General features: G+C 41.0%; 1 protein-coding gene across 3 annotated transcripts in view; it reads right to left on the reverse strand.

Annotated features, from left to right (window-relative positions):
- poc5 (POC5 centriolar protein homolog (Chlamydomonas)) overlaps window positions 1-23,747 on the reverse strand; it is a 76,891-nt gene that overhangs the window by 14,054 nt on the left and 39,090 nt on the right. For all 3 annotated transcript variants that reach the window (XM_078214938.1, XM_078214937.1, XM_078214939.1), the window contains 3 exons: window positions 21,307-21,486; window positions 20,207-20,369; window positions 6,890-6,996 (listed from right to left, as the gene is read on the reverse strand). In XM_078214938.1, the coding sequence (XP_078071064.1) occupies window positions 6,890-6,996; window positions 20,207-20,369; window positions 21,307-21,486 (450 nt within the window). The remainder of the gene's footprint in view (window positions 1-6,889; window positions 6,997-20,206; window positions 20,370-21,306; window positions 21,487-23,747) is intronic.

A 23,747-nucleotide genomic window follows, 5' to 3' on the forward strand; every position in this document is an offset into this window, starting at 1 on the left:
GGAATCATTCCAAAGGATTGAAGAGTGGCAAATGTTCCACACTATTTAGAGAAACCAGGAAGATGTAGTCTTGCCTCAGGTGGGTAGGAACCCTGACATTCCTTGGGGTTTATTCCACTTGGCATGAACTGCCAGCCAGGACTTCAAATGGATTAAGCAGGCAGCTTTTAGAGTCCTTTGATGCCTTCAATGAAGCTAAGCTAACATGCGATTTGTTGAGACTTAAGGATTTAAAAGGCAAAATTCTAGGGATGTCTGGAAATTTCCCAAAGATGTGTCTGATGAACCCCTACCAAGGGTTAAAGAGCCACTACAAAAATGGATGAAAACTTGGTAAAAGCATATTGCCCAAAGCTTATGCACCTCCCACCACCCCAACAACAAACTCAGGGAAAGGACAAGAGCTTATTGAAGATGAATTAGCAACAATAGGCACAATGTGCTGTTTGGCTTCCTTGTGTTTTGTAATTATGATTTCTGATGCATCCCATTTTTCCTCATTAGCTATATGCTCAATGTGCAAGTACTAATTTAGCAGCATTGTGCAGCCAAAGGAGGCCACTTGACCCATGGAGTCTGCACTGACTGACAGAACATCACATCACATCATTACAGCTCTGCACCTCCCTCAGTAAAATACAGCAACTTAAAAACAATGTGAAAAACCTCATTGCCACTATTGTGACATCACATTGACTGTTGCCCTCAACAGTCAATGTGATCTCACAATAGTGGCAATGAGGTTTTTCACATTGTTTTTAAGTTACTGTATTTTACTGAGGGAGGTGCAGAGCTATAATAATGTGTTGTGAAGCAAAAAGGTAGGTTTTTTTCCCTCCCCACAGGCTCTAGTTTCTTTTCTTAGAATTTTCTCCTGAAAGTGTGACATGGTTGTGGCATCCCTTTATCCTTTGTACCTTATCACATTTTTTTTTTTTTTACAGTGGGCAGTAATGCGGATAGGGTGGGCTTGGGTAAGATGTTCTGTCAGAGTCAGTGCAGACTCCATGGGTCAAGTGGCCTCCTTTGGCACTGTAGGGATCCAACATATCATTCCATATTCACATCCCCAAAGTGAGACTGCATAAGGAATGAAAAAAACAAAATCAAACTGCCAAGGTATTTTATCACAATACAATTTGCTAAGTGCATCTCAAAGATAAATCTGCAGCAGTTTTGTTACTTTTAACCTTGAACTCAAACATTCAAAATATGCGACTGGATGGTTTTCAGGTTACACCAGTTAGCTTTTACACTCAGCACCAAGGACTACTTAAATTAGCAGCCCTACGTACCATAGCTGGTAAAATAATGTTGCCAAGTTTGAACAGGACAACTTACTTACAATTTGCTGATTGAAGATAACCTCCGGGTGCCTGATTTCCTCCCACACTCCAAAGAGGTGCAGGTTAGGTTGATTGGCCACGTTAAATTGACTCTAGTGTCAGGGGGATTAACAGGGTAAATATGTAGGTTTACGGGAAAGGACCTGGGTGGGATTGTGGTCAGTGCATACTCGATGGGCTGAATGGTCTCCTTCTGCACTGTAGGCCTTCTATGAAAATAACTTTAGGTCACAAGAGTGTTTTGGGTTCCAAAAAACTGACGACTTTCAGACTGTGGGTTTTAGGACACAAGATACAAATCAGATTTAGAAAAATAGTAAGTGAAAGATTAAGTACACAAAATTAGAGTTAGAGTCTACATTACAGAAAAGACCATTCAGCCCACCCTTTTCATGCCAGCCTTTATGCTTCACGAGCCTCGTCCCACTTAATCTAACCCAATTAGTATAACCTATTACTTTCTCCTTCAAGTGCTTTTCTAGCTTCCCCTCAAGTGCAATAATTTATCTAAACTATTCTTTATTGCAGTGCCTTCCACATTCTTACCAGTCTTTTGGTAAAGTTTCTCCTGAATTTCCTAAAGTTTTATCTGAAACAAAGACAAAAGCCTTTTGCTTTCCAATATCATCCTCCTTTCTGTATGGTTTTACAGTGCAGAACTCCTAGGCATGAACCATAAGAGCTTGTCCTGCCCTATTTTTAAGAACCGGAAACAAATTGTACGGTGATGAAAAAGGTGGAGACTGCCGAGAGGGAGAACTCCAGCCCTGCACAAATAGTCTGTGTCCTGGGAGGAAGCTGGTAAATTTGGGTTTTTGAACAATCTCACCTCTTCTGGTAATGGTGTTCCTAATGACATTAAGATGGGAGTTTGACTTTTGACCCAGCAATCATGAAAAAGGGTATTATTTGTACATGCCCAAATCATGCAGAGATACAACCTAAAGAACTTGAATGAGCTGATGAACCAATATTGCTTTTCTTGCCTCATGGTTCAGGTGTGGAGGCCAAGGAATTGCTGCAATGCATTCTGTGAAAGATCCATTCTTGTCTCTTCTTTCTTAAGCAGTCCCTAGGGATTGAGGAGGACTTGCTTTCACTTTGGTTGAATGAGCTCCGAGATGGCCAAGTCCAATGTATGATCTGCAGACTGTTGTATGCAGGGTAGGTGGTAATTGAAGGGTTGTGTAGATGGACTACTTGGAGGTCTGTGTGCTCTCAGCACCTAGACTTCATTTCTGCACATTCCCAACAAAGTCTTACGATGTGCTCAATATCTTCTCTGATGAGCCATTTCTATTTTGGTCAGTCACAAGCTGGGGATTCAGTCAGCGGAGCTGTTTTGAGGATACCCCTAGCGTTTCCACTGTACTTTTGCGAGTGGCTTAGGGAGATGGTTGGAAGAGGACCCTAATTCTCTGGATGCTGAGTGAAAGTCCATTTTCTCATCTGCTTCTGAGAAGGACTCAGTGATGTCCTGGAGCTCTGTTTCTGAATGAGGACACAAATAAACATCATCTGATCTGCATAAAGAAGCTCTCTGACTGAAGTTGAAGTGGCTTTGGTTTGAAGGCAGCATAGGTCAGACAGCTTCTTGCCTGTTTTGTAGATTTGTTCCTTGCCCATGGTAAATGCTGGAGGCGAGATGCAATATTACAGTGAGGAAAACAAAGATTGGTGCAATAACAAAGCTTTCTTTGACCCCAGTCTTCAGTGGATTTATTCCAGCCACAGTAGTAACACAGTGGAATGAGTTCAGAAGCAGGCTTGCTAACCAAAACTTCATGGATTACCCGAAGCTTTGGATGTTTTTGCAGTTGCACACACCCAGGCATGTAATGGGCATTATATCACACCTATTGACTTGTGCATTGTAGAGCAGCAGAGAAGCATTAATCAAACAGGTAGGTTGCTTGTTAGTGCATCCAGTCTTGACAGTTGTAGCCATGTAGTTGATGTGATTGGTTCAGTTCAGCTTCTGAACAAAGGTGACCCCCAGGTTGTTGATGCTGGTGGACATAACTGATGGCACAGAAGGCTGGGAGAGATTGACAAGATATAATTTCTTGTTGAATTTTGTAACTGCCATGGCACTTGGCAGATAACATTCATTTCAATTATTAGCACAATCCTCAATGCTGGTCAGTATGATACAGACTGGCATGGATTGCTTTTCATCTGGTTGAATTCTAGCAGTACCACTGTATAATATTTATAAGTCCTTAAGCTTTGGTCTTGATTATCTATGCCTGAGCTCTCTGGTATTCGTCAGGCCATTTAACTTGCCAAGGTGTGTACTTTCCAAAATGAGCAACCAGAAATTCTACAGGTGGGTCTCAATGGTGAACCCAAAAGATGAATGATTTTCTGCATGCTGAACAAAAGAATAGTCTTATTTGAGACCATTAATGGGACATGAGGCTGCAAAATTCAGCTCAGTATCTCTAGGAACAACTATAGACAAAGCTGACCACAGAATGATCTAACCCAAGATTGTTATGTATTGAAAGAGAGAATAGCCACATGTGCTGTTCCAGCCACTTATATTTGTAGCACCTGAGACTAGGGTAGACTCATCTAGGGCCTTGTCTCCACCCAAGCTGAATTAGTCTTTCACCATCCCTGTCAATAGGGTTACTCACACACTATTCCCAAAAAAATCATTCCCATTATTTTCTCTGTATCCCTATACCCAAGACTAGGTTCTCAATTGCTAAGTCTGCAAGTTTCCTAAGCACCCTTCTGAAGCATTTCAAAAGAAGAGAGTTATATTGATGAAATATAAGTGGAGGGCAGGTCAATGACTGTCAAAAACAGTGGAGCAACTTTATTCGGGTGAAAGGTCATTGATGTGAAATGTTAACTATCCCTCTCCATAGATGCTGAGAGACCTGCTGAGTATTTTCTGCGTTTTGTGATTTAAATTTCAGATTTCCAGCACTTGCAGAATTAAGTAAAGCAACTCTGGCAGTTTGTCACAGCACTAGTGTTATCGCCCATCGAGCATCCATTGATCCACCTGTGTCTTTTCTGTGATCTGATTTGTCCATGGCACCCAGCCAACTAATCAGATTGCCTATAAATAGATTTAGTGGAAAGATGAAAGGAAAAGGTAAAAGTATTTTGAGAGATTTAGAAAGATGTAGAGACCATAATGAAATTTTAAAATTGTTTCAAAATTGTTATATCCTTAAAAACTGATGCACCAAGTTATTTGGAATTTTATCTATGTCTTTGAACTATGGCCATAAGTTCTACAAGCTGGCAAAAGTAAGTGGATGAAACACTCATTCATCCGATTACAACACTGTCAAAAACAAAATTAAATTTAAGTAAAGGACATGCATGTCCTTGACAAATTGAAAGAATGTCAAATAGTTCAATGCTACAGCAAAAATAGAGTAACAAATGAATTAAACCTTGTATTGGTACAAAGGTTTGGCTGAAGCCCTATGTACTCCTGTGGTGCCTCATTCATCATCACCTTGGGAGAGGACTGAATCCACAAATATGGCCCTAATGCTGCAGAGAGCAGTTACAATAGAGAGCAGTTCCGCCTCATCCCATCCACTAGTTTTTAAAAAGCAATCCACTAGACTTTATATTACTTAAAAAAAAATCTAAGATCTAAATGGATTTTCTTTTCCATCTACCAGGCAAAATTACATCATTCCACAGCCATGCATTTAAACTTTTCAGAACACCAAAGTTCTTCACTGTGACCAGTACAATTACAAGTACAGCTGAGCTTCAAGTACCCTTCATCACATGCTCAGTTGGTAGCACTTTCATTGGAGTCAGAGGCAGTTTACTGAAGCTTCACTCCAGCAGATCATTTGGGAACTTTAACACAGTACTGTATCAGGTTATTAGGTGATGTCAAGTCCCTGTTTCGTCTTGTGGATCTTATAATACTCAAAATCCCCAATGGAAAATGGGGTAGGATGTTCTCAACTCTCCTGGTCAAAACCTACCACCTAGAAGGACAGGGCCAGGTATCGCATGGGAACATCTGCAAGTTCCCCTCCAAGTCACATGTTCCCGAACTGGAACTATAATTGCTGTTCCTTCATTGTCACGGAGACAAAGTCCTGGAACACACTCTCAGCACTGAGTGCGCACACGCACCCTGAACTACAATAGTTGAAGGAAACAGGTAACCTCCTAATTTCCCTGGGGAAAGTCGTATGCATGATGTGGAGAAGTGGTATGAGCAGTGATACTGGCCTTGCCAGTAACCCTCGCATCCCGAGAACGAATAAAAATTCCCACCCCTCCCCAAAACACTTTCACAAGCTGGTCTTTTATCGGACTGCTACTTATGGGATTGGTACGCAAAATGAAACTTGTTTCTCAACATTATTGGCACTACCAGAGCTCTCAGTAATTTGTTACAAATAAAACAATTAGAAATTTTGGAGATGCGATAAGATGCTGTGCAAGCCAAATAGCTAAATATTTCATATACCTAATACGCTTCAATTTCTGCAAATATCTCTGGAAATAAATTTATTAACTTTATTGCACTCCTTGAAAACTATTTCAATCTGGATTATGTCCTACATTATTTGTTGTTTTATCTTTCTCCAGATTTTTCGGCAGATAATTTTGTACATGTCCAGCTAGAAAGCACAAATTCTACTGGCTTAGGCCTCTTACCATGAACTGAATAAAAAAAACTGCATCACATATATGATTTTTAAAAATTCGGCACATTAACAGATCAAACTTGTGCACATAGATCTGGATTGGCAAAAGCAAGCTGCTCATTCAACAGGCTGAATCTTCTCTGGAGTGCTATTCACCATGTCGAACCAGTAGGGCATCAAGGGTCAGGAACCTTGGAGTTATAACTGGTTTCAATCTTCTAGGTTTTCATGGGTAACTATTTTGCCAAGTGGGTCGGAACCATGCAAAGTCTCTGACTTCAATTAAGAGTGTCAGAGGATTCCAGATGCAGGGTAATTGCCCAACAGAGGCTGAAACTCGCCGGGTAATTCCCATGCAGTCCTTGCCTGGAGACTTATGACAGGCCCATAAGCACATCTTCCAGGGTACCATCCAGAGAACAGAAGATCTGGTTCATGGGACTAAGTTTCAGAAGAGAGGCAACTCACACAGGAAGCGTCCAGTAGGGAAAACAAAACAGGTAAGCCAACTAATCTATGACACAGGAGTACAAAAAAGTACTCAGTACCTGCGACTATGATATTTAACTTTTTAACCCCTTTATCTGGTGACAAAATCAAAACGTTAAAATTTTAAAATCTTCAATAGGTTTCATCTCCATGCTCTCTGCTCCAGTGGAAACAATCCCAGTAGTTGAAGTGCAATGAAAAGGTGTGTCCTTAAAAAATTTCCTTTCCTCTGCAATAATGGCAGAGTTTAGAAACTAGGTAGAATTGGAGAAACAAAACTTTTGTTGCACCATTCATGGTAGTCTCAAGGCAAACCTCCAGAATTACTTCACTACAAAACCAAGAACGGCAACGCTGGTGTCGAAGGTAAATCTGACATTTAAATAAAGTCCGTTTACTACATACCATCCGATCAGAATCAAATGGAATTGAAGGATCCGAGGTTGCAGGAATAGGAGCTGCTTGTGATACAGAGGCAGAACAGTCATCTTGATCATCTCTTCTGTGCTCTCCTGTTTTTGAAAAGAAAGGTACAATTGAAATTTGCCCGTGAGGATGGAGATGATCCCACACGCTGCAGGGAGAGAAAATTAATACACAAATTGGGTGGAGAAATTAAGCATTAATTAGTACTGAATTCATCAAGTGCAATTCGATGCAATATCATTCTGTTTACAGGTTTAACACATGCCTTTATTCTTTCCGTATCTAGGTAAATTAGCCCAGTTAACAGCAAATCCTCAAAAAAGCAGGTTCTCCAGTCAATAGTACTACATAAAACTTAAGAGGATAAGCAAATCTTACTATTTAGTCAATAAGTACCCTAGCTGCAAATGACCACAATTATGGTGATCAGGGCAAAACATGCCTCAGGAAAACAGTACATTCTTATTGCTTTGCACGGTGAAGGATCACATAAGAACGCAAGAAACAGTAGGCCATATGAAACCTTGAGCCTGCTGTGTCATGCACAAACATAATGACTGATTTTCAAACAACTGTTTTCCCATCTGATCCCATATCCCTTGATCCATTGAACACATCTTTGGATATACTCATCTGCCAAGCATCCAGAACTCTCTGGGGCAGAGAATTCCAAAACATCGCAAGCCGAGTGATCTCAGTAATAAAAGGCCAAGGCTTTTCCTGAGGCTATGCCTTCTAGCTCTGGACTATCCAGTTAGGAAAGACAGCCTCTCAACATTTATCCTGTTATGCCCTTTAAGAATATTACATGATTAATCAAGATCCTGCTGTTTAATGTAATAAAATGTTCCACAGTGCTGTACAGGCATCAAGCAAAATGGAACGCCAATCCACATAAGGCAGATGGCCTCAACGAGGTAGGTTTTAAGGAGTATTAGAAGGTAGACAGAACTTGGGGCCAAGGCAACTAAAGGCACAATCAGCAATGGTGGATAATTAAAATCAGGGACACAAAGTATCGAAATGAGCGGTGAGGCTGGAGGAGATTAGATGCAAGAAGAGTGGGGTGTGGCGGAAAGCATGGAAAGATTCCAAAAATGAACAGAATTTTAAAGTCAATCTGTTGCTTGACCAAGAGACAATGGGGTCAACATATGGGTTTTGGGGTGGGTGGGTGGAGAATGAGTAAATGGAACTTGATGGCAGTTAGGACACAGGCACAGGCAGAGTTTTGGATGATATAAAAAGTTTAGAGGTAGAACCACGAGAGGTCAGCCAGGAGGACATTTGAATCATCAAGTCCAGAGGTAACAAAGGCATGGATGGGTATTTCAGCAGCTGAAAAAAGACAGGGATGGAGTTGGGTGATGGGATGAAAATAGTGATGGCACGGATAGGTCGTAAGATGCTCATCTCTGGGCCAAATACGACACCAAGATTGCAGCAGTCTGGTTCATCCACAGAAAGTTGCCAGGGAGATGAATGGAGGTGGCAGCGAATAGGGACTAGTGTTTGAGGCAGGGACTGAAAAGAATTGGCAATGTCGAATGTGAAATAGGAGGGAGCCAAGGATAGATGGTTAGGGACACCAAAGGTACCTGTGGATAGTGGGAAGAGAAGCCAATGCTTCAAACAACTGACTAGTTAGATAAGAATGTAACCAGGCAAATACAGTCCCACAGAGTTGGAGGGGCTTTGGAGGCAGACAGTCTGGTCAAATCTATCAAGTTGCAGACAGATCTAGAAGGGCAACAAGCTTGAAAAATTAAAACTGGAGTCCCTTTGTTGAAGTCATTAATATAGATTGCACAGTAAATAGCTGTTCCACAGATGTAGCTTTTAACAAGTGGCTTTGATGCATTAGTTGCTATTACAGGAAATCCTTCCTGTACTAAAAATATCCCACATTAAAAAAATAAATTCCATTTATTAAAAAATTAAAGGAATATTAATAAAGATGGGCGCCAGCGCAAAGAATAATAAGGTGCATAAAGGAGTGAGCATTGGATGGTACATGAAAGGGATGTAGAGTGGAGCAGACCAAGAATAACAAGAAATGACAGACAGGATTACAGTGCATATATGTAAATAGTGTAGTGAATAAGGTTGGTGAGTTACAAGCATAAATAGCCATGAGAGAATATGATCCAGCAGCAATAATGAAAATCTGACACCAAATGAGGGGGACTGGGCATTTAACATTCAAGAATTATAGTGTTCAGAAAAAGATAGGGATGGAAAAAAGGGAGGTAAGTTTGCAGTAATGATTGGGGAAGACACTAACGTTGGGAAAATGTGTCGTAGGGTGGGGCCTATTTGATTAAAGTGGAGAAGGGGATATTCGCAAAGACAGAGGTCTTTTTCTGAGTGCGCGCGTAAAATTTGCCAATGATATTAAATTTGGAAGTATAGTCATCAGCAAGGACAATACTACTTGACTGCAATATATAACAGACAGGCTAGTATTCAGTGTGGAACAGCATCATATAAAACTGGAGTATTCTAGTTAAGTCACCAATTTTAGTCCAATTAATTAAATTTCAACTGGGATATCACTCAGGGATAACCGGTATGTCTATGGTGAGAGAAACAGTTAACGTTTTGAGCATGTATGACTTTTCAGGGTTAAAGAGGGGAGAAGTGTGATGGATTATATACTGGGGTGGAGCAAAGTAGGTCAATGATAGGTGGGAACTAGGAGAGATTGTAACAAAGATGTGCAGCGCATGAGGCAGAGGAAGTGTTAATGGCAGTGTTAAGGACTAAGGAAGGTGCTGATATAGCATAAGATAGCAGAATGTGTTAACAGGAGAACAAAGCTCAGTGCACAGTGAAAGCAAAACTTAAGAACAAGTGACACATGGTCCAGTGGGAAGGTTTGAGTGGAATCATTTTTTTCCATTTAAAAAAAGGTCAAGATGGAGATAAAAGGTTAGTCTGAAGTAGTGGAACTCAATGTTTATTCCGAAGGGTTGTAATGTGTCATCTTCTAATTCGGCATATTAAGCCCTTGGGACTAGAGTCTCGGCTGACCAGGAAACAAACTGACACTCCCGATTCTCAATCCAGGTGATTTTAAAACAAAACTGGAAACATGGATGTGAATTTCAAAATGAGAACATGTTTGGGCTTACTTATGATGCTCTTTATAGCTGAATTAATGATATCTGTGCATTAGCCTCAGACATGAAGAACTGCCTCTTGTGAGAACTTATAGTATGGCAATGAGCACCAGTAAACCATATCGCCAGACAAGTTACCGGCAATAATGCAGAGAATTGGTTGGGTTAGATAGGTGCTAGCAGCTTAGGAGAAGAATCTAACAGCTGTTGGGAATTATACACTCTGCTGCACATGAACACATTTGTTCTATAGCTATAAAGCCAAACCATAATTTAAGTCTGAGGGGTATATCATGGAAACTTTTCAAATTGATACAACTGCTCCACAGATGATTTCTAGCTGAATCCATCACTCAACAGTACAAAAAACTATTTACAAATCTACTCTTAATGTGAACACTTACTTAAAGCCTTCATTCGTTCCATTTAAATATTAGAGATCAAAATTATATAGAAGAGTTTTTCACAGATCTGTAATATTTTAAACTGAAATGTATTAAGCACCTCCTGTTTAATCAGTATTCCATCTTCAGAATTACAAGATTTATTAAAGTGAATCAGTTTCAAAAATAAACTTTGCAGTCAATATAAATCTCAGGATTTCACTGCAGCCGCAATTATTTCTACAATTCACTGAAAACCAACTTGTAAAATTAACATGCTCCATTGCCACACATTTAGTGATTAAATTGGAACCAAAGATCAAAAATTTTAAACCAGTGGTAATTTAACACCCCTTCTTCAGAAACCGCACCAATATGTTGATACATCCAAGGAGAAGTAGGATAAATCAAATGTTTTGTTTAAAAAAACTTGGCATTCTTCGATTTCATCTCAGAGAGACCCAAGTGTCAACGAGCTCACATTCACACAGCAGAGGACAGCTCATACAGTGGCCATTTGCCCCACCGTGTAGGTTTTCAACTCTTTGCAAGGACTATCCAATTAGTTCCACTCTCCAACTCTTCCTCATAGCCCTACAAATTTTCATCCAGCTGTCAATTCCCTTTTGAAAGTTACTACTAAATCTACTGTGGTCACCTTTTCTGTCAGTGCATTCCAGATTATATCTCGCTGCTCAAAAACATCTCTTGTAATTTAGCCCTCTGGTCTTTGGCCAACTAGTTGAAATCTGTGCCCACAGATCGATTTGCTGGTGTTGAAAAATGAACAAAATATAAGAAATTGAGATTTATACCCAGTCTTAAACATACCCACAAAAACAGAATGTGTATCTGGTTATTGTTGTGACTGACTGTTAGAAGAACAAGATAATTTAGATTAAATTGAATGCTCTGTGAAAAAAGTTATTTAGCTGCTCCAGCAATGAAAATGCCACAACAAGAAAAATGAAGGTGATAATCTTATGCAGGTATTTGGAATTTGATCAAAATTTCATATGGGGAGATAAAAGATGGTAAAATGGATCGAGAAGCTGGAGGAGCTAAAAAGTGTTTTTTGCCGAGTGTAAATGGATTGAGTGGCAGCCTATTTTTAGCAAGGGCTATTGATGGGAATTAGCTCTGGAGTGCTGGTGTCAACACTATTATAGGCAAAGTTGAAAGTTGAGAGTACAGTAAAGCTTGCAGAACATTAATGGTCTGTTCTACTTATAAGAATAGGTCAATTGCAGTGGAAAAAACTACAATTTTATTCTTCAAAAAATTCTGGAGGCTCCTAAACTATGCAAGCCTTTTCTTGTTCCAGTTCTCTCATGGATCACACAATCCAGGTTTATTTTCTTTATGGGATGATTTTATGACTTTGCAGGAAGCGTCATCTCCTGAAATGTGCAGGAGAAATTGGGGAATGCAGCTGTTAAGGTACCAGAGCAGAAATCCCAAAGTATGTTATGAAGCCCAACTAGACCCCAACAATTCTTTTACGTGAATTGTGAGGATAAGGTGTTTCACTCCAGGTGTCATTCTACTGACACACCAGGAAGCTTTTATCAAAAGAAACTTTATTTAACAATTGAATTCAAATATGAATGAATGAATTAGATTTTATTTTTTAACTATTGAAATACTTAAGAATTGTATTTTGTCATGTTTAAATGTTAACTTCTCTCTTAGTTCGACTTCAAGGAATATTCCCTTACAGACTTAAACTCATTAAAATCAGGTCACCACACAGGCTAACGAAAGAGAGAGAGAGCATTCTCAGCATGAGTTGCTGGTGCCCAGGCAAATCGGCACCATGTAAACCAGAGCTGAATTTTAAACATACCAATCAAGAAGCATGTTACGAGAAACATGATATGAATGTGTTTTAGTCACAGTATCATCTCACACCATGGATAATTTTTTGTCATCAGTTGCTAGGGCAGTGTCTGTTCAAATTTACAATCTGCATTCCTAGTGGGCAAGATTCCTTGCCTACAGAGAGTTAGGCTTTATCCCATATAACTCCACTCCAGTATGCCTTTTTTTAAAGCACCAATATGTTTTCAGTTCAATATGTTTTCCACCATTTCTTCTCCTGACATTACCTTCCCATAAATTGTAAAACATGTATCTAGTGATGGCAGCAAAGATCAGATGCTCATTTAACATGCAGTGGAACGTGAAAAAGCATTTCAGAATTCGATAGTCTACTCACTTTTTCAGAGATAAAGCTGGATGCAAGTTTTAAAGTGTCACACTTGACCACTTCCAAAAATATAAAAGTTATACAATTTTAAAGGGACAGCAGGAAGAGAGACTGGAGTTCATACACAAACTTTTAATGTTAGGACAAATTAAGGTGGTATAAAATAATTGATTTGAGGTTTATAAAACAGAGGCAGAGTGTACAAAAGCAAGGAAGTTATTCTGGACTTTTATAAGTCACTGGCTAGGCCTTACTCGAATTACTCCTCAGTAATTCCAGGTATCACACTTAGCTGGGGGTGGAGGTGTGGTAGAATAGGGTTGCAACCTTAATTAGGCAAGAATTTTAAACAGATCTTTGGCTCAAGGGATCAACTTTATGGCTATTCTCTGCATTAGTGCTCAATTATCTCTCGCGTTCCAGTGACAAGAAACAGACAGTAGTCAAAACATGGTCCAAACATTATGATGTTTGAACATGACTTTTTCCCCACTGTTATTTATTTCACAATTTATTGGTTTTGTTGATTTTGGCCCTGCATTTCTTGGACAGCTCACTTCAAAGCAATTCACTGTATCTGAAGTGTTCTGAAATATTTAAGACATAGAACTACAATGCTTTTTTCTGCAGAGAAGAAACTTGTTGGATAATTATCTACGGATGTCTTGAAGAAAATGAGTCCTGCTCTCAGGCTGAGGCAATTTGGGCTAACTGATACTTGCAAAAATGATCAAGTCTTTCTGGTGTTTGTTAAAATCAAAAGCTATGAGCGGCCACACCCATCCGATTGTCAGTTTCCTTTTAAGCAGGACTGTAGCTCAATATTGCGGCAATATAAAATCAAGATTAATACAGTTCTAGCTAGTGCCCAAAACATGCAGGTCTCGCTATTCAATTAAATATGCCTGGGCCAAGTTAAAGGCATGTGTTTGCTTCTGTACAAATTTCAGTCTGCAAATCTCAAAACTATGATATGTATTTGATGGATTGAATAGTCTACGCACTTTTTCCTGCACATATCAGGGTTATTTCTAACATCATAAAGTATTAGCAATTAAAAGACATGGGGCCGAATCTTCCAAGGAAAAGGATTCACTGTTGGATTGCTACTCGGCTCTTTTTACAGTAAGACAGAGCTTTGCATTTCTGGCCCGCATTAGTATAGGTTCAGAGCTCCTTGAAAGTGGAGTCACAGGTGGACAGAGTGGTGAAGGCGGCATTCAGCATGCTTGGTTTCATTGGTCAGAACATTGAATACAGGAGTTGGGACGTCTTGTTGAAGTTGTACAAGACATTGGTAAGGCCACACTTGGAATACTGTGTACAGTTCTGGTCACCCTATTATAAAAAGGATATTAAACTAGAAAGAGTGCAGAAAAGATTTACTAGGATGCTACTGGGGCTTCATGGTTTGAGTTATAAGGAGAGGCTGGATAGACTGGGATTTTTCTCTCTGGAGTATTGGAGGTTTAGGGGTGATCTTAGAGGTCTATAAAATAATGAGGGACATGGATCAGCTAGATAGTCAATATCTTTTCCCAAAGGCAGGGAAGTCTAAAACTAAACTACAGGCCACCAACAGCCCACAGGAAGTGGAGGAACGGATGTGTCAGGAGATTCAGGATATGTGCAGAAAGAATAGGGTTGTTGTAGTGGGAGACTTCAATTTCCCTGGTATAGACTGGAAAGTGCTTAGGGCTGGGGGTCTGGACAGGGAGGAATTTGTAAAATGCGTACTGGAAGGTTCTTTGGAATAGTATGTAGATAGCCCAACTAGAGAGGGGGCTATACTGGATCTAGTTCTGGGAAATGAGCCCGGTCAGGTCGTCAAAGTTTCGGTAGGGGAACATGTGGCAAATAGTGACCACAACTCTGTTAACTTTAGGATAGCAATGGACAAGGACGAGTGTTGTCCTAAGGGTAGGGTGCTAAATTGGGGGAAGGCTAACTCTAGCCGGATTAGGCAGGAATTGGTGGCTGTTGATTGGGAGAGGCTGTTCGGGGGTAAGTCCACGTCTGGCATGTGGGATGCTTTTAAGGAACAGTTGATAAGGCTGCAGGACAGGCATGTGCCTGTAAAAAAGGATAAGAAAGGTAGGATTCGAGAGCCATGGATAACCAGGGAAATTGAGGATCTGATCAAAAAGAAAAGAGGCGTACGTTAGGTCCAGGCAACTGAAAACAGATGCAGCTCTGGAGGAATACAGAGAGAATAGGAAATAACTCAAACGGGGAGTTAGAAGGGCAAAAAGAGGTCACGAAATGTTCTTGGCAGACAGGATTAAGGAGAACCCGAAGGCATTTTATTTATATGTTAGGAACAAAAGAGTTGTCAGGGAAAAAGTCGGACCTCTCTGGGACAAAGGAGGGGAATTATGCTTAGAACTCAAGGGAATAGGGGAGATCCTAAAATGAATACTTTGCATTGGTATTCACAAAGGAGAGGGACTTGGTGACTGGGAGTGTCTCAGAGGGAGGTGTTGACCCATTAGGGAGAATCTCTATTACAAGGGAGGAAGTGTTAGGTTTTTTAGGTAACATTAAAACTGACAAATCCCCAGGGCCTGATGTCATCTATCCTAGACTGCTCAGGGAGACAAGAGATGTAATTGCTGGGCCTCTGACGGAAATCTTTGTCTCTTCATTGGACACAGGTGAGGTCCCTGAGGATTGGAGGATAGCGAATGTGGTACCGTTATTTAAGGAGGATAGCAGGGATAACCCTGGTAATTATAGGCCAGTGAGCTTGACGTCTGTGGTAGGGAAGTTGTTGGAGGATTCTTAGAGACAGAATGTATGTGCATTTAGAACGGAACAATCTCATTAGTGACAGACAGCATGGTTTTGTAAGAGGGAGGTCGTGCCTTTCAAATTTGGTGGAATGTTTTGAGGAAGTGACAAAAACGGTTGACGAAGGAAGGGCCGTCCGTGGATGTCGTCCAGCAGGATATAGATAGGCTGGAAAATTGGGCAGAGAAATGGCAGATGGAATTTAATCCAGATAAATGCGAAGTGATGCATTTTGGAAGAACTAATGTAGGGAGGAGTTATACAATAAATGGGAGAGCCATCAAGAGTATAGAAACACAGAGGGACCTAGGTGTGCAAGTCCACAAATCCTTGAAGGTGGCAGCACAGGTAGAGAAGGTAGTGAAGGCATATGGTATGCTTGCCTTTATAGGACGGGGTATAGAGTATAAAAGCTGGAGTCTGATGTTGCGGCTGTATAGAACGCTGGTTAGGCCACATTTGGAGTACCGCGTCCAGTTCTGGTCGCCGCACTACCAGAAGGACGTGGAGGCTTTACAGAGAGTGCAGGGAAGATTTACCAGGATGTTGCCTGGTATGGAGGGTCTTAGCTATGAGGAGAGATTGGGTAAACTGGGCTTGTTCTCCCTGGAAAGACAGAGAATGAGGGGCGACCTAATAGAGGTGTACAAAATTATGAAGGGCATGGATAGGGTGAACAGTGGGAAGCTTTTTCCCAGGTCGGAGGTGACGATCACGAGGGGTCACGGGCTCAAGGTGAGAGGGGCGAGATATAACTCAGATATCAGAGGGACGCTTTTTTTTTTTTACAGAGAGTGATGGGGCCTGGAATGCACTGCCAAGTAGGGTGGTGGAGGCAGACACGCTGACATCGTTTAAGACTTACCTGGATGGTCACATAGGCAGTCTGGGAATGGAGGGATACAAACGAATGGTCTAGTTGGACCAATGAGTGGCACAGGCTTGGAGGGCCGAAGGGCCTGTTTCCTGTGCTGTACTGTTCTTTGTTCTTTAAAGGTTTAAGGTGAGGGGAGAGATACAAGTGTCCAGAAGGGCAATGTTTTCACAGAGGGTGGTGAGGTCTGGAACAAGCTGTCAGAGGTAGTAGTAGTAGAGGAAGGTACAATTTTGTCTTTTACATGCGTAAGATGGGTAAAGAGGGATATGGGCCAATTGGGACTAGTTTAGTGGTTTAAAAAAGGCAGCATGGACAAGTTGGGCCGAAGGGCCCGTTTCTATACTGTAAACCTCGATGACTCCCAAAACAGATATTTTCAGAAATGTGAAGCATACCTGTTCTCAGAGTCCTTCCTTGTAGTGCAGGATCGCTGGGAGAGTCGACAGGCCAAGGATGTGGGAGTGGTAACTTGTATAGTCACCTAATTACTGTTCTTTGAATATTGGGCAGAAAAAAAACTAAGAAAATTACAGCACAGGAACAGGCCCTTCGGCCCTCCAAGCCTGCACCGACCATGCTGCCCGACTTAACTAAAACCCCCTACCCTTCTGGGGACCATATCCCTCTATTCCCATCCTATTCATGTATTTGTCAAGACGCCCCTTAAAAGTCACTACCGTATCCGCTTCCACTACCTCCCCCGGCAACGGGTTCCAGGCACGCACTACTCTGTGTAAAGAATCTGCCTCGTACACCTCCTTTAAACCTTGCCCCTCGCACCTTCAACCTATGCCCCCTAGTAATTGACTCTTCCACCCTGAGAAAAAGCTTCTGACTATCCACACTGTCCATGCCTCTCATAATCTTGTAGACTTCTATCAGGTCTCCCCTCAACCTCCGGCGCTCCAGTGAGAACAAACCAAGTTACTCCAATCTCTCCTCATAGCTAATGCCTTCCATACCAAGCAACATCCTGGTAAATCTTTTCTGTACCCTCTCCAAAGCCTCCACATCCTTCTGATAGTGTGGCGACCAGAATTGAACACTATATTTCAAGTGCGGCCTAACTAAGGTTCTATAAAACCTGCAACGTGACTTGCCAATTTTTAAACTCAATACCCTGGCCGATGAAGGCAAGCGTGCCATATGCCTTCTTGACTACATTCTCCACCTGCATTGCCACTTTGTGACCTGTGTACCTGTACACCCAGATCCCTTCGCCTATCAATACTCTTAAGGGTTCTACCATTTACTGTATATTTCCTATCTGTATTAGGCCTTCAAAATGCATTACCTCACATTTGTCTGGATTAAACTCCATCTGCCATCTCTCCACCCAAGTCTCCAACTGATCTATATCTTGCTGTATCCTCTGATGGTCCTCATCGCCATCTACAAATCCACCAACCTTTGTGTCGTCCGCAAACTTACTAATCAATCCAGTTACATTTTCCTCCAAATCATTTATACGTATTACAAACAGCAACGGTCCCAGTACTGATCCCTGAGGAACACCACTTGTCATAGCCCTCCATTCAGAAACGTACCCTTCCACTGCTACCCTCTGTCTTCTTTGACCGAGCCAGTTTTGTATCCACCTTGCCAGCTCACCTTTGATCCCATGCGACTTCACCTTCTGCACCAGTCTGCCATGAGGGACCTTGTCAAAAGGCCTGACTGAAGTCCATGTAGACAACATCCACTGCCTTACCCTCAATCATCGTCACTTCCTCGAAAAACTCCCCTTCACAAAATCATGTTGCCTCTCACTAATACGCCCACTTATTTCCACATGGGAATAAAGGCCATCTCGAAGAATCCTCTCCAATAATTTCCCGAGCACTGATGTAAGGCTCACCGGCCTGTAATTACCTGGATTATTCTTGCTACCCTTCTTAAACAAAGGAACAACATTGGCTATTCTCCAATCCTCTGGGACCTCCCTTGTAGCCAGTGAGGATACAAAGATTTCTCTCAAGGCCCCAGCAATTTCCTCCCTTGCGTCTCAGTATTCTGGGGTATATCCCATCAGGCCCTGGGGACTTGTCTACCTTAATGTTTCTCAAGAACCCCAATACCACTTCCTTTTTGATCTCAACATGACAAACTATCTACACATCCTTTCCCAGACTCATCCACCAAGTCCTTCTCTTTGGCGAATACTGACACAAAGTACTCATTTAATACCTCGCCCATTTCCTCTGGCTCCACGCATAGATTCCCTCCCTTGTCCTCGAGTGGGCCAACCCTCTCCCTGGCTACCCTTTTGCTCTTTATATAAAAAGCCTTGGGATTTTCCTTAATCCTGCTGGCCAATGCTTTTTCATGACCCCTTTTCGCCCTTCTTACTCCTTGCTTAAGTTTCTTTCTACTTTCCTTGTATTCCACACTTGCTTCATGTGTTCCCAGTCTCTTAGCTTTGACAAATGCCTCCTTTTTCTCTTTGACAAGGCTCACAATATCTCTCGTTATCCAAGGTTCCCAAAACTTGCCATACTTATCCTTCATCCTTACAGGAATGTGCCGGTCCTGAATCCCTATCAACTTACACTTGCACTCTGGCACCAGGAAGGCAACATACCATCCTGGAGTCTCTTTCACGTCCACAGAAGCGCCTATCTGCACCCCTAACTATAGAGTCCCCTATAACTATTGCTCTAGTCCTCTTTGTCCCTCCCTGCTTAACAACAGAACCAGCCCTGATACACTGCTTTGGCTGCTGCTACTGGTATCCCCTGATAGCCCACCCCACCAACAGTATCCAAAATGTTATACTTGTTAGAGAGGGGGATGAACACAGGGATTCCTGCACTGACTGCCTGCCCCTTCTGGCAGTCACCCATCTATCTGCCTGCACCTTCGGTGTGACCATGTCTCTAAAGCTCCTATCTATTCCCTGGGAAAGAAACCAGGTAACTGAGTTGGAACACTGAAGTCTAACTCTAGAGTTGGGACTTTTTTGGAAGGTCCCAGGGAGCAGCAGAATTGCCCCATAGAAGTTGAAAGTTCCTGGGAAATTCCCACAAAATCCTTGCATTGGGATTTCCATGGGGTCAACTAGCACATCGTCCACCTCACCCCGACCCTGCCTTGACCTTCCGACACAGCCCCACCACACCCACCTGAGCCTCACTCATTTACTAACACACTGTCAAGATGTTTAAAGGACTCAAAGCTTGGTGCGTGATCATCTAGAGACTGGGTCAAGATATTCAATACAAATTGAAACCAAGAACTCACACTGGCCAATGGGCAAGATAGAATCAGTAGGGACTGAAATGAGTGAACTAGATTGGTAACCTGAAAGAAAAGTTTGTTTAGAAAACTGTTGGGAATAAAATCTTTGCTGCAAAAACTAAGTAGACCAGAGGTCAAATTGTTGGATTGTAAGAAGACGTCAGCTTTTCAATGTGGGCGAAGGATCAGAAAAGAGAAATAAATAGTCCCGAAGGAAAACTACAGCAGCCCTTCATGGTAACCGAAGTTGAACTAGAATTCTTAAAGCAACAGCACTTGCAATTGATTTTTATGAATGAATGCACTTGCTTCTCTCCTGCCCACATCCATTTTCTTTTGCTGTTTCAAGTTGGCACCTTATACCTGATGTGTGGCTCCCCAAGCAATAACCTTGTAAAGTCAAAGTAACTTGAATGTTATTTTGCTACACTGTGGATTTTTATCATCTCTGCACATGTATGCAATGCCAATATTCTTTTAATTGCTAACTAATTGAGATTAATTCTCTTTGGCCAATCAGCAAGAATCAACTGGGGAAAGGTTTTGACTTTTGGGTGTTTTAGAATAACAATTATAGATAATTGTACGAAGTTTCACTTTATTTACATCCAAAATATCCATCAACTTGGAATAAATTTTCCACAATTCCCATTACCAAGCTTTCCTACGAATACTGACCATGATCCACTCTTCTGCTTCCGTTCTGAAACATACTCATTGCCTCTAGGTTGAGAGCACATACACCACGCATGAATGCTTTTTTCATTGAATCCGTATACTTGTCCTTTTCGGCTGACAACCGTCTTATTTCTGCTCTTGCTTCTTCCAGTTCCTCCTTGGACTAAAATTTCAAATGAAAATTGATTGGAGAACAAAACAACACAATTTTCAACAATGCATATTAGATAAACATTTCCGATTATTTGGTCCAAATGTGTTATCATTTTCTTGCTAAGATGGTCTTTTGTTTAAATATTCAGAGACCCCCAAATGGACTTAAATTAAAAGGCCCATCTTTGTCCTTTTTTTTGAAACTGTACATACAATTGCAATCCAAAGCATAAAACCATCCAGCTTACAAACCAAACATAGGAAGTAGTTTTAACCATTTCCATATTTTTCCTGATTCATTCCAACTTTGCTTTTACAATGTTTTGTATCCAAAATTATAGTGTGTTCCTTGCAGATTGCTCCTTGATTTCTCCCCTAACTCTCATGAGGAATGGAGGTTATTTTCTTGTGTTTAGGAAACAAGCACATTTAATAAATCTGTATTTTCACTGGCATATTCATTGTGGCATAGCCAAGTGCAAAAGTAGGGATTTTACGTATATTTGTACTGTGGTTTCTCAAACACATTAACTGCACCTTTTCTAGTTTCAAGGCAAAGCTAGGGGAGGAAAGAACTCTATTGTTCCAGCATCATTTTTCATGGAAGAGTTCTGCAGAAATTTTTCATTCTTGTGTGTGGCTGGCTAGCACTGTAAGGTTTAGGCTAGTTAACCTAGTATATACTATTGGCTCCAAAACAGGGTGGAGGGGGGAATTTTTATGAGGGCTTTCTGAAGATTCCTCTAATTCTAGTAGAAGAGCAGCAAGGTATGCTTTAAAAAAGTGGAATGACAAAGATTGGAGGTACAAGTGAGGCAGCCCACATAGATATTTATCCCTGCATCCTGCCAAGATGTTTTGTATCAGAGGCATGTGCATCAGAGTTTTCAGCTGATCAATTACCTATATACACAAGAAATCTTTTCAAATTATTCACTGGTACTTACTGTATCAAGCTTTCTTTCATAATCCCTGGATAACTGGATACAGACCTCTTCAGCACGAGCTTGGCATGCTTTTTCCAACCTCTCTCTCCATTCTGTTTGCATTTCTGATTTCCAAGCTGTACACACTTTCTTCATCAGACAGAATCTATAATGTCTGTCAGCCAGGTTATTTGCATAAGCCTTGAACAGATGAGTCAGAGTCACGAATTGTGTTACAACTGGATAACGAGACTATAGCTTCAGTAAAATTCAAGCCACAAAATTGTGCCAAGTATTTCCTATTCACCCTCAATAGCTTGCACTGCATTATAACATTGAGAGCGCACTGAACATAGAACGTCATTTCAGATTAGTTACAGGGAGAGCATGGAAATGCATTCAAAAATAACATTTACTTGCTGCAAGCTGAACTGTCACAATTTTATGTATGTTAGTTAATTTGGACTTAATTCTTTCACTGCTGACCATCACATAACTTGCATCATTTATATGAACTCACGTCCTGACATTAAATCAGCCCTTCCCCCTTTTGCTTAGTTTGTTTTTGTATATAACAATCCATGTCATGTACCTGATTATTAAACTGTGTAAATGCTGCTAATCCCTTTAGATGCAACATTTCCTCAGGCACAGACTGATTTGCATTGTATAAAACAGGTTTTTAAAAAAAAACATAGAAGATAATCAGCTTAAACTAAATTACTTCATTCTAAATAAGGCATAACTAACCAGCAATTATATTACAAATCAATGCTGGAATATCATACCCAACTAGTCAGGGTCAATTAATCTTACAGCATTGATCAGCTAAAGGTGAGCAGGTACTTTCAAACTTGCGGCTCTTGCCATCCTGCAAAAAAAACCGCCATTGTTTGAACAAAATGTACGAGTTAAATTACAAAACAAAAAACTGAAATATTGAAAATACACAACCTGCCTTTTCTCTAGAGGCTGGCTGACTTTACACTCATAAATAATAACTGAAATGTTAACATGGATTCCAGCAAAACTGGGAAGGAACGAGAAAAAGGGAAAATAAAACAAAAAATTTCTAAACTTCATTTGAGTGAGTTACATGAATAATCTGTTTCAATTGAAAGACAGGATTTTCAGATGATCTTTTATCATCTCAGTGATAAAAAATTGAATGTTCAAATATATAATACGGCAAGGGCCCATCCAAGGAGGAAGATAAGATATTAAAGGCACTAAACAGGCAACTAAAATCTGCAGACAGAGTCCTAAAATCAAAACTGGTGTTCGAAACACCATCCTACAAGGAAACAAACCCACAGGTCACCTCAAAAAAGTGCAAACCACCTCTACCCCCACTGGGATACATCCTGACAGAAGTGTTATCTGAATTTTGATCGATCAGCCCTCTCCTTGGACATAGAGAGCCAACACAAAGTGTGGAGGCACTGAACATCTATCCTCACCTAACTTGCATCCCTTGCTGTAAAGGAATTAAGAGGATATCTATTGTCTAAAGTTACTGCAGGTTAAACGAGGCACATCCTAAAGCTTGGGTTGAGCTTGAAAGTGTAAGAGAACAATGATGGAGAAGTCAGACTGGGATTGGAACGATCACAATTAGACAAAACTAAAGTCAGATAATCTACATTTGGCTCTTCACACTTTGTGGGCAAGAGACTAGACTGGACTAAAGTAAATTGTGTACAGTTTTGGTCACCTAGTTACAGGAAGGATGTAAATAAGATTGAAAGAGTGCAGAGAAGGTTCACAAGGATGTTGCCGGGACTTGAGAAGCTGAGTTAGAGAGAGATTGAATAGGTTGGGACTTTATTCCCTGGAGCGTAGAAGATTGAGGGGAGATTTGATAGAGGTGTATAAGATTTTGATGGGTATGGATAGAGTGAATGCAAGCAGGCTTTTTCTGCTGAGGCTAGGGGAGAAAAAAACCAGAGGGCATGGGTTAAGGGTGAAAGGAGAAAAGTTTAAAGGGAATATTAGGGGGGGCTTCTTCACGCAGAGAGTGGTGGGAGTGTGGAATGAGCTGCCGGATAAAGTGGTAAATGCAGGGTCACTTTTAACATTTAAGAAAAATTTGGACGGGTTCATGGATGAGAGGGGTGTGGAGGGATATGGTCCAAGTGCAGGTCAGTGGGACTAGGCATAAAATGGTTCGGCACAGACAAGAAGGGCCAAAGGGCCTGTTTCTGAGCTGTAATTTTCTAAATATAAATGCAGATCACAAGAAAAATGTGTTTGGGGCCTACATAAGGATGTGGGAGGAGTTGTTTCCTCAAGTTACATGGGAAACTGAGGGAAAGGCAGTTAAAAGTTGGGTTCCAAACAGCAAACAACTATCCCAGAGTTGGTTTGGGGAAAAACAAAGATAAGTGAAAACAGAAAACATCTTCTCTAGTTAGCAGATGAATGTAAAGGCTGGCAAGGAGGATCTGGATTCTGTTAAGGGA

This window comes from Mustelus asterias, chromosome 6, assembly GCF_964213995.1.
Source record: "Mustelus asterias chromosome 6, sMusAst1.hap1.1, whole genome shotgun sequence".
Lineage (NCBI taxonomy): Eukaryota > Metazoa > Chordata > Chondrichthyes > Carcharhiniformes > Triakidae > Mustelus > Mustelus asterias.